At 41.5% G+C, this 13,926-nt stretch overlaps 1 protein-coding gene across 3 annotated transcripts in view; it reads right to left on the reverse strand.

Moving 5' to 3' along the window:
* The window catches only part of nhsa (Nance-Horan syndrome a (congenital cataracts and dental anomalies)), a 73,487-nt gene extending 60,324 nt beyond the window's left edge, over positions 1-13,163 (reverse strand). For all 3 annotated transcript variants that reach the window (XM_022200284.2, XM_051947038.1, XM_051947037.1), the window contains exon 1: positions 12,663-13,163. In XM_022200284.2, coding sequence (XP_022055976.2) covers positions 12,663-12,942 — 280 coding nt within the window. In that variant the 5' untranslated portion in view covers positions 12,943-13,163. The remainder of the gene's footprint in view (positions 1-12,662) is intronic.
* Positions 13,164-13,926: the final 763 nt, after the last annotated feature.

Raw genomic sequence — 13,926 nt, forward strand, 5'->3', positions numbered from 1 at the left:
ATTAGTCCTGTGATGCAACAGCGGTCACCAGCCCTCGCATTTCCCATAAATGACTCGCCATTAAAAGCTATTTCCAGGAACTTTTCTCCAGGGTCGGACGGCAAAAACAAGCCAAAACCACAACTGTAGTGACTGAAATCTTGTTTCAGCCAATCAAAAATGTTATTCATCTACTTGTACGAGGTAACAAAAGTCAGCAGAATTATTCATGAAGAGTCATGTTTCATATAGAAACAAACCTGAACTCTTTGTGAGCTCTGATGACCGCTGGCATCATTGTTATACACCTGTCACACTGGCATCAAAAGACTATTCAAATCCTGCCACCTGCTTTAAGTTACCTTTGTTGGTTTTGGCTGCATTCAGATTTTATTCTCTATTGAATACACTGTAAAAAATAATCATGTAAAAAAACTAATGAAAATCAGGCTGCCTGGGTGAAAAAGAAAAGACATGTTTAGAAGGATCAACTACTGTAATTTTCAAAAACTGGAAAAATGGTAATTTATATATATATATACATATAAATATATATCAACAAAATACTGATTTGTTCAGCTGATTTAAAATACAATAAAAATGTGTAATTTTATAGCCACTGACTTTGATGACAACATGTAACATTTTGGCCTCACTTTTGGTAATGTACATGTAAATGAATGCCTTTTCCAATTTCTTTTACTTTATATTATCTGCAATTCAACAAAAAAGAACAGCAGTTAAAAATAACTAACAACTTTTTTTTTGTCTTTAACATAGCTGGTAAGAAGTGAGTCATTTTATGGCCAAATGTTGAAAAAATATAGAAAAAAAACGGAAAACACTGAATTTTGAGGTGAACAACATGTAAAGCTTTGGCCTCATTTTCCTGCTTTTATTATTGTTGATTTTTTTTACAGTTACCTTGTAAATTAATATCATTTGACATCTATCTTTAAACATCTTTCCGTGATTTTATTTTTCTGCATTTTAAGAAAATTGACAATCTGTCTAATGTGTAAATTAATATTCTAAACATATAATACATTATTCAACATAACATAATAAATGATCCTATCATTTGCCATCCTATTTAATTTACATCATTTTTACATGATTTATTTTTCTTTTACGTTTGACAGGTTTTTTTACAGTTAAAATGTAAATTAATGGTTTTTTTTCTTTGATTTTACTAGATATAATAAATAATTAAACAAAACAAGGAACATTTGTAAATTAAGATCAAAACTATTTTTTTAAACTATATTTTTTACAGTGTACTCTTTTCACTAATGACCACCACATTCGTGTGGCTTTCCAGGCAGCTTTCTTTCCATCTCGTACTGCTGATTCCATTCGTTACGCTGCTTTTTAAAGGACAGTCCCTTCAGTGTGATCACTTTATCCTCCACAGAGCACAAAGCTAATGAGATTTTTAAAAAGCATGCCAGTAGTTTTTTTTTGTTATTGTTACTCTTTCAGCAAGAGTAGAAAACCAGAGGAAATTTTGATTTATCTAACTTTGTATAGCTAAAAATTAAACATTAACTCTTACAGTAAGTGGCTGGTTGTAGAGTTCCTGCCAACACAGACTGGGCAAATCATCACAAAAGCCTACAGCAGCTTTGATGGAGGACATAAAGTGGGTTTGTCCCAAATATCATTTTCACTCCATTCCTCCAGCCTTATTCCCAGCAATACAAAGCTACTCAACACATGAGTATTATCCCCCACTTCACTATTAATGAACTGTACTATTCCTTGGCTTCTCCAGTGTACAGTAAACACGGCTGCAGTTTGTTATGGTGGGATTACACCACTCTCACCGTAGAGCAGCTCTGGAGAGGCATAATGACACAGTATGTTCGAATCTAAACAGGTGGAATCTGAGAATTTAACTATTTCTGTGCTCACATTGTGAAGAAGCAACAATACGCCGTCTCATTCAATACATGTTTTCAGTACTCAGATGTCAGTGGAAGTTCCCTCAAGTCACAACTCCCAAGTGTGCACTGAGGGTGTGACCTTTACATTAGTAACCGGATCTTTGTTCAGGGTGAGAATTCATTTCTTGGAAACATGTTTTATCGACCGACGATGACAGAATTTTCCTGTCGTCTACCAATTAAAAGCCCTACAGTAAAAGCTGCTGAGGAAGTTTGATTTGTCATGAGATCAGTAACAGTGGTCAAAATGAAACCGAAAGGATTAACTGAGAAATCAAATGAACTCTGAGCCACGAGGACATCTGATTACTAATTTAACTGCAGTAAAGTTCTGCAAACTCACACAACACTGAGCCTGTTTTACAAAATCTGTGCTCACATTTAGAAAAACTCCCTCTGTAGTGATTTATACTAGAGCGCTTAGAAACTGGATCAAATATTAAACCAAAAGATTTACTCAGCGTAAAAATGATTAGTTTCTAAGGGTTGATTGGTGGCCAGTGAATGTTTAATTCAGAGCTGCGAGCTGAAAAGCAGAACATAATGGAGAGCAGGTCATCCATTTTTATGGTACAGCACTTTTTTTGCTGCTATAGCAGGATGGTCTCTCCCCAGTGGGGCTGCTGGGAGCGGGACTGGCTGAAGCCCAAAATAAGAAACTGGGATAGTGAGATGAGTGAGAGAGATAGAGAAGCCTGGGGGAGCGGCAAGGCACAGAAATTACTGGCAAGAATAAACGATGAATCCGGATGGTGAGGAAAAGTCCCAGAGGAGGAGGATGCAAAGGAGGGACGAACAAAAGCCAAAGGAGGGTGAACTTGAAGCGCATGTTTCAGAGAAAGAGTTGACCTCAAACGCTGACCTGTCCAGGAAAAACCTGCGTGGAGGTCATCCTCAGATAGTGTGATCTGAGGCATTAAAGTACATTAAATCTTCACTATCAAACACTTATTTTCCTGGCTCTCAAGACAAGTAATACTAAAAGAAACTTTCTGTGTCAAAACCTCTGCATCCAGGTCAGCGATGCTCATTCACCAACATCCACTAGTCTTCTACCACTGGCAGTAAAAGTGCAAATGAGAGAAAAGGAGGCTACAAACACAGCAGGGAGCAGATAATTCCATGAAAAGGGCCTGCAGTGACAGAAGTGAGCAGAGGAAGGACGTGGAGATTAGAAGACCGTTTGTCAGGGAAAAGACGGTTTTAAAATGGCACAAGATTCTTTCTGAATGAGGCTTCCTCAATAGTAACGTCTGCTCTGTTGGTGGAGGAGTTTATTGTTCATGTAATTACTAATCAGTCAAGTTACATGAGACAACAGGGACATGACAGACTATCAAACCTGTTGTAGCCAGACATTTAGTTAAGCCAACATAAGCTCCATTAATGTGGTTTCTTTCTGTCTTGCAAAGGAGGTTTTAGGGCTTGTCCACACTAATACACATATTTTGCAAAGTGAACATTTTCCAAAAAGTTTTGGCCTTTTATCTAAATGCAAACTGTGTATCAAAGCGTAAGGATTTGCTAAAACTCAGGCTCATGTGCAACCATGTGGATGTTCAAAATGGCAAAACTTCTCAATTCACACATGCCCATTGTTGCCTTGTGAAATGACCACGTGCCTGAAAAACATCAACAATGGCAGATATATACCATTTTTTATATCTTCTTTACCTAGCAGGTACAAGTTTACAACTTAACTTGCCATTGCTGCACCACTTCAACAACAACCAAAGGCCTCTGTGTCTGCTGGGCCACAGCACCAGTGGTTTAAAGTCCATCTCAAACAATGAAAAGAGAATTTTCTTCACTGGTTTCTGATGTATTCTTGATGCAGACTGGTCTGGCAAGCTTGATAGAGTGTTTGAGCACATTTTTCCATTCCCATTAGTGGAAATATTTTGTAAAATGTTGGTAATATGGATAGAATTCTTTCAAAAACAGATCATGTCACATCAGAACATGCCTATCTAAAAAAAGTACCTATATTAGAGTGGACAAGGCCTTAAATGTACACATGACTGCAACAGACACAATATCACAGGCTCAATTTCAGGAGCATCCAGGACTTCTTTGCACACTGTGGGAAAATACTTCACATTACATGTTCTGGTCTTTTTTAAACTTTTAGCTTTCGCCTCACAAACAGAGGCAGTTAATGATGCAATCCTTGGCTTTGCACGTATTGCTTGTTAATTCTGAAGGCAGTAATCTGGGTAGCAGCTTACACTGGAGCAGATAAATGCACCGACGAATGTTTTGGTTGCATTTTTAATTTGGAATAGCTATAAAAATGCATCACCCTCCACACATTGTAAATGCTGAGTATAACTCTTTACTGCAGCTCAACATATGGAGAAAAGCTGGATAGACCTGCTGTGCTGGTTGTTATTGCTCAGCTATCATTTCGTTTTAGTGAACGGTCAATTTGAGCTGAAAAAAAAACACCACAGGTTCTGCATGTAAAGACAAATCAAGCAGATAAAATGGTCTTAGATTTAACCGACGAGGTTTCCATTCACACACACCTGCATATCCAACAGGTGCTTTCTATTTATGCATCGGTCGTGTGATGGTAAGATGACGGATGAAAAGGCTCTTTCAACTTTAAAGACTCAACCTGGCTGATCCGTGCGCTCGCATGCAGACGAGAGTTCACATTCCAGTCAGATCCCAGTCTAAACACCTGCATTCAACCACTGCAAATTCACGTGTTTCCTTCCTGTTAAAACATCAGCTCGATTTTCTCACACATTTTCTCCATAATCCAAGCTTTTCAGACTTCAGGTAACATCGCATGAGACTGTTGTTTCCAAACTTGCATCATGACATTTATACAGCAGACACAGGTCAGTGATATTCTGTAGTTCACTGCAGCATAAAGCTTTTTATTGATAAAGGAAAAGTCTTTCAAATAGCATGAGGGGATTTATTTAATATAAAGCTCCTTTTTTTTTTTTTTTTTACAGCTGTGACTCACCATCGGCCTCTAAGATCCTTTATCTCCTGCTTCCTACTAATCTCTCTCACCAGATAGCGAGCCAGCTATTCACATGGACTAACAGGACAGTTTGTGGGAACTTATCTTCTCTTCTTGCACAGATTCAGAGATGCGTCTTGCGAGTAATTCCGTTGCATAATATTTAAATAGGTCTTTGTGACGCAGGTGGTCTGGGAGAAAGGAGCACAAAAGCTGGGTGGGATATCATCATTTAAAGGCACAATGAGTGAGGAGAGGAAACCAACACAGGTGGCATGAAACGCTCCGGGCTGGAGGCTAACAGCGAGACAAAGACCAGCCGACAATGGTTTTATAGCCCTCTGAGCTGTCAATATTTCTCCAGGTCGCCACGGAAAAGAATGCAGTGAAGCGTTGTAAATCGCATGCTGCAGTAAAGTTAGTTTAATCTGAAGTCAGACGTGTATTTACTTGATCTGTGTAGTTTCAGCTGCAGTACAGAGTTACAGAGACGTGTGTTCAGACAGAAGGTTGGACAGATGTTAAAAGAACCAAGAGAGAAAAGAGAGCTGCTTTCTTGGTGATTGACACACCTTCCACAGGTGATACTTAGCACAAAACAACAGGCATTTTCCATGAGTTAGTGTTGGTGCAGCTCAAAGGATGGTTTAAATGTGAGGCTACATTCACACGAACACAATCTCTGTCCAGATGAGCGTTTAGCATGATTTCAGAAATAATCTCAGTGCATAGTGACCTGACTGTAAACACTAATTACATAATTATTCATGTAATCTGGGAATGCGCTTGTGGATGGAAACAGGAAACAGAGGATCAGCTGCTTAGTTGTAGAAAAAAAGGATGAAAAATACAACCAGAGATTGTAACTCAACAGCTGCTAGTAGGGCTGCACCATATTGGAAAATTCAGCAATAACTGTATCCCAATATTAAAAAATACAAGAATCGTTGCCAGACTTGAATAACTTGATTTGGAAACAAATGTAAAACAACTAGGATAATACATAGAGGAGTGTATCTGCATTAAATAGAAATAATACTGGAAAAAGCCATTTGGAAACCTTCTTACAAGGTATAACAGCAGCAAAGCCATCCAAAAATAGTTATTTACTTTGGCTAGCATTCAGATCTTCAGATCTGTCTTTGCAGTCATCACACGTAGCTTTGTGGTGTTGATTTAATGGTCAAACAAATTAGCTGTGTTGCTTCATGTGGTGCCAACACACTGCTGACAGAGTTCCCGTTCTTGGTCTGCGTCATCCTTTCTGTAGCCAAAATATACCCATACAACTGACCTTGTGCTTTTATTTGGCAGTCAGATTTTGATGTGCACGTGTGGAGCCAGCACATCAACAAACTTTTGTGTACAAAATTTTCTTAACAAATAACTCTGGAATCAGGAAACCAAACATGTGCTGTCAAACTTCTTCTGTAGATCAGTCATGGGAAATGAGAATAGTGTGAGCTTTGTCTATGCATCAAGCAGCAAGAAAAGCTGTAGCACAATGTGTTTCAGGTTCACATTGTAGTGTCGATGTTACATTGCGCAGATCTAACTGCTAGATGACAATGTGAGCAATGAATTAATCACTGGTGGTCAGGGGTGATGACTTTGGTTCATCAGTCAGGACATGAAACACAGTGACACATAAAACCTAATCAAAGCAAGCATTACATCCTGTGTAACTGTTTCCCAAATTTCTGTTTCTGCTCATCCAGACTGAAATGCAACTCTAAGGTTTTCAAACTAAAACGGGGTCAGCGGTGTTTCCAAAAGTCTCAGTTTTAGGGAGCGTAGTGGTGTGGACCCTTGACTAATAGTCTAACAATAATTAAAAGTCTAATTAACAGCACAGCAGAAGTTAAATTTTTAAAAATGTAAATGACTCAACTCACAGAAACTAGAGGAAGTAAAGATCAAAAGTAGCCATGCAGCTGTTCATGGCTCAGTCCGTCTGTGGCCAAGAGTGACAACCAGGTTGAAAGTCTTTGTTTACCTTATTGAGTCGGCTCTGACACTTTAATCAGACGTGGCCCTGCACCGGCTTTTACTGCTCTGCTGACCTGTGGCTATTCAGTATCATGTCAAACGTTAAATCCGCTCTAATTGGCCGGTCAAGTCTTTAGAGGGCAAGTGATAAGCAAGATGGAGGCGGCTGTGTTTGTTCTTTTGTGTTTTGATGGGGTGTGTAGAGGGGGCTGGTTGGGAGGTCAGCAGGCTTTTGGAGGTCAGAGGGGTAGAGGACTTTGCCCCCCCACCTCTACTTCTTGCTTGAATTGTGGCCCTCGACACCATTGTCAGAAGTCCATAAAGAGGAATGACTGCGGGGGAATTTAATAAATGTGCTTGTGTGAGCAGGGAGATACTGTATCTTATCACAGCTCCTGATTTCTGCAGGAGAAAAACAATCAACTCTTGCCAACAACAAACTAAAGCTCAACTTCCTCACGAGGAACCTGACATTACACAAACAGGAGTTTTTCCAGCTCCGCTAGAGAGGCCCTTAGCACAAATGTTAGCCTTTACACCTGAAAATATACAAAAAGACCAGCGAAGGAGTTTCAGGCGACTGACTCAGGAGCACTTGCTCTCGTGGAGGGTCCCACCGCAGGAATGCCAAGTGTAATAACTCACACATTTCCCTCTAGCAAAGCAATGAGAAAGCCCAATTTTAACAAAACGTCTCCGTTCATAAACAAACTCAGCCTCTGGTTTTTCCCTCCAGACCCCCCTAATGACACCAAGTCAATTTTAGGAAGTGTGTGTGGTGGTGGGGGTGTGAGGTCCCAGAAGTGCAGGCGAGCACCGTGGTTTCCTGGTCACTGGCTTTTTGGAATGCTTGACTTGACAGAACGGTTCAGCAGAAAACCACTTCAATCGCAGGCCGGGGGGCGGAGGTGCACACGAGTTAATGGAGCCTGGTGGATGGAAGACCTTCAGGTTGGTTGTCAATAGATGGGTTTCCATATGTGACAAGTTAATTTGAAAGAAACTAGTGAAAGCTTCAGAAGGTACATGGCTGGAATAAACAGAGAACGACAAACAAAGCAGAATCAGTTCAGTGTTAAATGTTCTCTCTGTCAGAAATTATTCAAAAAAGCTAAAAATATCACATTAAATGTATTAACACTTTTCAAAAAGTCAAAAACTACCTTAAGGGAGGACATTTACTTTGCATTCTGCCTTATTCACAAACTTTCTCTGGTGCGATTCTCAAAAATGCATAATGGAGACCCGGCTAATGCAGAAGTCTGAGAAAAACCTCAATCTTGGTTTGCTTGTAGCTTGATACTGCCTTCATGCTCTGGTCCTAAAAAATGCAGACTCAGAGTGCTGGATATGAGCCACAAGGAAGCAGAAAGTAATGACATCAGCTATATGACAGTTGAATGATAACAACAAGCCTCAGCATCAAGGCTGTCCAGGCTTTGTCTGCCTGGGGGGCGGAGTACGAGGAGGAGGAGGAGGAGCAGGAAGAAAGAGGGGGTTGGTGCAGGAATGAGTGAGCAAAGTCTTTGAAACCTGCTCTATAATTAGCAGGAGTATTACATCAATGGCAGGTTGTCTGGACCTGCACAAATATGCTTATAGCTCTGTTAATGAAAGAGAAAAGAAAAGCAGATACTCCTGATTCAAGATGCACTGACATTTGTCCTTTCTCTGGGCCCTTCTGTTCTAAAACATATATTTAACTCAAATAAAAGTGAGGAAATTACTCATAGAATCTGATTTCACTCACTGACAAAACATTTTCATTCCTGCATTATCTGAAGCTCAGTCGTGAACCCCAGCATTGACCAGTAACGACCTCGGACGGAGTGAGCATTGACTCGTCGATGCAGCCTCACTTAGCGAATCAAAGTCGCAATAATGGCCAGAGTGGGTCAATGAAATGCAGAAGCGAAGAGCTGTCAGCCGGCTAATGTGGCTTCCTGCTCTACGCTGCTCCAGTGGAGTTTAAAGGAGCTGCCGCTGCCGTCCTCTGAAATTCTTAATTCCAGAAGCTGCATGAAGCGAAAGAAGACTGGAGTGAAATTAAGAGACGGGGGGGACGGTAGCTGCGGAGTATAAATGCACGATGTTTAGCTGTGAGCTGTTAAAGCAGAAGGAAAAACAGCACAGATTAAAGCCTGAAGCAGCTCCAATCACGAGTGAGAAACTGTATCTACTGCAGGCTGCTGTCTTACAAGTTGTATAACATGAACTGTGGATGAATCAAGGTGCTGCATGACCTGATTTCTTCGAGTTCAGACATTCTAGATGACTGCGTTCGAGAGAAATGCAGTCATGAGTAATTTCAGAAGAATCAGGTTAATTAATTTATTATTTCAGAGGAAATTCCCCAGTGTGCGGCATAATTGTGAATACTTGCTAGCGGCCGTATCAATGCAGTGCGCTTATCTGAAAGATAAGATACCGATACTGGCTGCTCTTGTAAGTTTGGTGACTTACTGGCAAACTATTTTTATGGGTAAATTGCTTTGAAATAAAGCAAATTTCCTGCACATCACAACACTAACTATGCATGAGTGTAAAATAAACCCCACCCCTCTTTAGCTGCACTTCTTCATCATTTCACTGTTTACTGAAGGTTGATGTTGTACGACCACAACCGATAACGTATCTTATCACTTCCTAGCCTCACATTGTCAGACTTATCTCTACAGCACTGTGCGTAATAACGTCTGGCTGTACCTAATCATCATTCTGGGATGAAAGAAAACGCTTTTCTTTAAACCAATCATAATGTCTTGTGTTGTGCTAAGCCCAGGATGCAGCAACAGTTCCCCTAATAATAGTGATGGGGGGGATTTGTCTTAGTAGTTTCAAAATTGGCTTAACAGGAAAAAACAAATCCAAATCTTCAGCAAAACTTGTTGTGAGGAGATTTTGAACATGTTGACACAAAAGAAGCAGAATGTGAGAAAAAGAAACATGTAAAATGTGCATCGAAAACAAGTTTGCAGCACCGCAGATTCAATGACATCCTGCTCTGGTATCCATACAGAGACACACAGAATCCTCACTGTGTTTAGTTCTACTCAGATTTGCTCTGTGGTGCTGTGCGACTACTGTTTTCCTCTATTTGGTATTGTGAGGCCGTCTCTGGCTCGGTCTGTACGAGGAATGTGGTAAACTGCCAGCCATGTGCTCGTGTACCAGAAAAGCCAGAGGGCCACTTGCCGCCACAAGTATTACAGCTCCCCCTCCGCTCTGTGTAACTTAAAACCCAGCAGAGTGCTCTAACATGGGACGGCACTGCAGCGACTGGCCTGCCCGAGGAGCTCTGATGGTAGTCCAACGCAGACATTGATGGGGTGTCACAGGAGAGCTGTCCAAACACCGGGCTGAGGGATATATGCCAGGCGCCTGGTGTGTTTGTGAGACGGAGGATAAAAGAGGAAGAAGGAATATTTTGGCATGGATTTGGATCATTAGGTTACCTAAGAGAAAGAGCTGGCTTTTAGTTTTCATCTTCGCTGAGCTATTTTTGAGTGTATCTTGAATTGTTTAGCAGGATTCTCTTGTATAAATAGTCGTGTCGATAAATCACTTAAGACTTCCGAGAGCACAAGGCAGACCTCTGTGGCTGATGGCGAGTAAAGAGCTCGACACGAGACGAAGCAAAAGCGAAAGAGAAATGCTGCACTCCTTGCAAGTCCTTTGACCCAAATGTGTCTCACCCGGCATATGAAAGCCTGCCTGCATGCAGAATAATAACACAGAGGGAGTCGCAACGCTGAACAACAACTCAAATGATGTTTATCTGAATCACCACCAGATGAACTCCTCGTAACCAGCAGGGTGTTAATGGCAGACAGCACGAGCGACACCTTCCCCACATCTGATTCTCGTCATCGGACACATAATTCAATATGAATCTGCAGCTGTGGGCTCCTCCAGCAGCCACATCATGAAGGCCCACCCCCCTGAGCTCCCCCTGCCCTGACCTGCTCCATTTACACTTATTGTCATTCAGATGAGAGGGGGGGGGGGGGGGTCACTGTTGTTTAAGGCTACCCCTGACACCATTAATATGAAAAGCACAATTAAGAGTAATTAGGCTTTTTCAGGCAAAAAAAAAGGGGTTATCTGGAAACCCAGCACGCTAGATCTACTGCACAGCAACATGTGGTACGAAGGGATTTGATATCCTTTCATCTTGTAATATTACAGTCTCCATTGATGAACGAGAAGCTGAAACATTTTAATGTAATGCGGCTGTTCGGGGTAAAATCCACACAAGAAGCTCAAATGACAAACTTACCTATGAGGAATTCATTTAAAAGAGTTGCTTTGATCACAGCAACAGTGTAATTCTAATTTTGTCTAAAACTTTAATGGAGTTTTGTTAAACTGAAAGAGTTGGACAATCAGTGGATCACATACATTCATCCACTCTAGTTCAAAGTGGAACTGATAACATGAAGTGTCTTAAAGACAAAACTGCACATTTACCTGCCTTTCATTTACAGCTTCACGACAACCAACAACCAGGATCACTCACAACAGACATATTGATCATTTTGCATCTTATTCCACTGCATTTACCACCACGCACGGCAGCAAAAACAAGCCACCAGTTCTGCTCCAAACAACAGCTGAGACAGGCATTTGCAGATGAAAAACAAATCTCTGCAGACGTCTCCAGGTTTAAATTGGGCTTAAGAAGGGTCTGGAGCTATCAATCCTCACACATAAATACCTCAAGGCAATGTAACCCATTCACAGACCACAGGAAGCAAAGGGTCTGGGGGACATGCAAAGACTTGCTGAACCTCAACTAAAAAAAACAGGGGAGTAAATGTCCACGCTGTGGCACAAACTTGTTCCGGAGATGGATAATTCTGGGAGGTGGGGAGGAGAAGTTTTCCTGAGTGCTTAGTGGAGATATGCGTGTGTGTGTGTATGTGTGTGCCTGTGTGTGTGTGTTCGTGGTGGGGAGAGGGTGTCAGATTAAAAGAACCAGGGGATGGCTGCATGCTGTGTTACCAGGGTAATGAATTCTTATGGTGGTTAAGAAAAGTTCAATACAACTTTCAAACGTTCCAGAGACACTCCAAAGTCAGATTAGTGAGCATCAGCCCCCAGCAGAGGTCCGTGTGCTTTTACAAATACCAACATAAGGGCGCTCATTGCAGTTTAAACGTGTCAAAAAGTCTGTTTTGGCAAAATTACGGGGAGAAATACTCGAATAGGCAGCCTGCCCAGTGGAAGAATCCGTGCGTAAGTTATGTCAAACTTCACTGCAGTTTCTAAACCTTTAACGTTAGAGCTACTACATGGTGAAAGACTGTCCCTGGGTGAGTTGTAGTGAAGTACTAGGTGGCGTTAAGTGGGTGCTGGCATAAGGTCGGGACAGCCAGACTGTCACACGCCCCTCAGCGTGGGAAGACATGGAAACATGAGCGCAAGTCTTCCAGCACTGACTCATGTGCACCAAAACTGCGAAGAAAATACGAATTTACGACTAAAGTTAACTTAGGTAATGAGACAGAAAATATGAAAAATGAAATAGAAAGTGTCGGACCTTGAAAAATGGATTACCAAACCTCGGTGGCGCACAAACGTGGCTTTACTGCCACTTAAGTGTTTTTGAAGCGCATTTCTGTAGCGATTTCACAACGAGCTGCTAACTTTATATCAATCTATCTGCGTATAAAGCCACTGATGGAAAACTTTTCCTCCTCATGCAGTTTTCCCTCCAGGACGCACGCAGGAGACGCAGCTCCAGAATAAAACGGACTGATACTTACGCACTGCCTCCTGTTTGGGGTCCAGCTCGGAGCAGGTCTGCTGGAGTTGGCTGATCTTAGTCTGCAGCCCTCTGACCCGCTGGTTGGTGGACGTGAGGTCGTTTTCCAGCTCCTGGAATATGGAGCAGGCATGTTTGGCCAGGTCCGACAGCTGCCGCAGGGTCCGAGACAGAGCCACATTACTGATGGAGACCAGATCCTCGAAAACCAAACCCTCCTCGTTGGGGATTTGATACCTGCACAGTAACTGAGGTTCCACGACTCTTTTGGCAAATGGCATGTTGTTGTGGACCGCTGAATAAATCCGACAAAAGTCACCCAAGAGCGAGCAGAAAGCGGTGCTCTGGCCTCGGCCCCTGATCCGGTCGGTGTAAACTCAGCTGCTGCTGCTGCTGATGCCCCCCATCCTTTCATTTGTCACTGAGGACTGTTGTGCTCCTCGCTGCTGCGCCGGGTCATCTGCTGCCCCAGCGCTGGTGTGTTTTTCACTGCTCCCAACTCGAGGTGGTTTTTAAAAAAAGAGGCGGCGGCAAAATCTGGAGTGGAGTCTGAAGGATCTGTGGATGAGGATTCTCAGGCTCCACAGTCAGCAGGAGGAAATGACAGAAACCAATGATGATGAGATGAGACTGTAAACACAACACGCTTTATACACCACAGAACACAAAGAGGGGACCATTAATTATTAAAAATGGCCTCAAATCAAAGGGTAAAAAAATATTATTCTGATAATTTTTTAATCGCTTTTTAGTTTTTCCCCCGTTTAGTTCAAGCATGAAAACATCCTACTGTGCCCATGTGTGCATAAAGTAGGATTCTTTACTTATTTGCTGACTGCTTATTGCAGCTTGCTGTATACACACTGGCACATCATTCAGTGTATTTTCCTCAATTTCTTTATCACTCTTAACTGGAATTCAAACAATTAGCTGATTAATAGATGACAAAGTATTAATCTGCAACTATTTTAAAGTCATTTTTTGTCCAGAAATTCTCTGCTTTCTGCTTAAAATGTGAAGATATTCAGATTTTCTTTGCATTTCACGATGATAAATGTAAAAGTTTGAAGAACTGAAGTTAAAAGAAGTTATACTGTTACGCTATCATCACTATTGTCTGACATAAGATGAATCAATTGACTAAATGTGTATCAATAATGAAAATAATGCTGTCATGGTCCAGATTTTAACATTAAATTTATATTCAGGGATGGCAACAGAGACAGTTTTATTGTATACAAGTCTCACATTTTCTCGGTTAAAAA

Source organism: Acanthochromis polyacanthus, chromosome 4 (genome assembly GCF_021347895.1).
Source record: "Acanthochromis polyacanthus isolate Apoly-LR-REF ecotype Palm Island chromosome 4, KAUST_Apoly_ChrSc, whole genome shotgun sequence".
NCBI classification, from domain to species: Eukaryota; Metazoa; Chordata; class Actinopteri; family Pomacentridae; genus Acanthochromis; species Acanthochromis polyacanthus.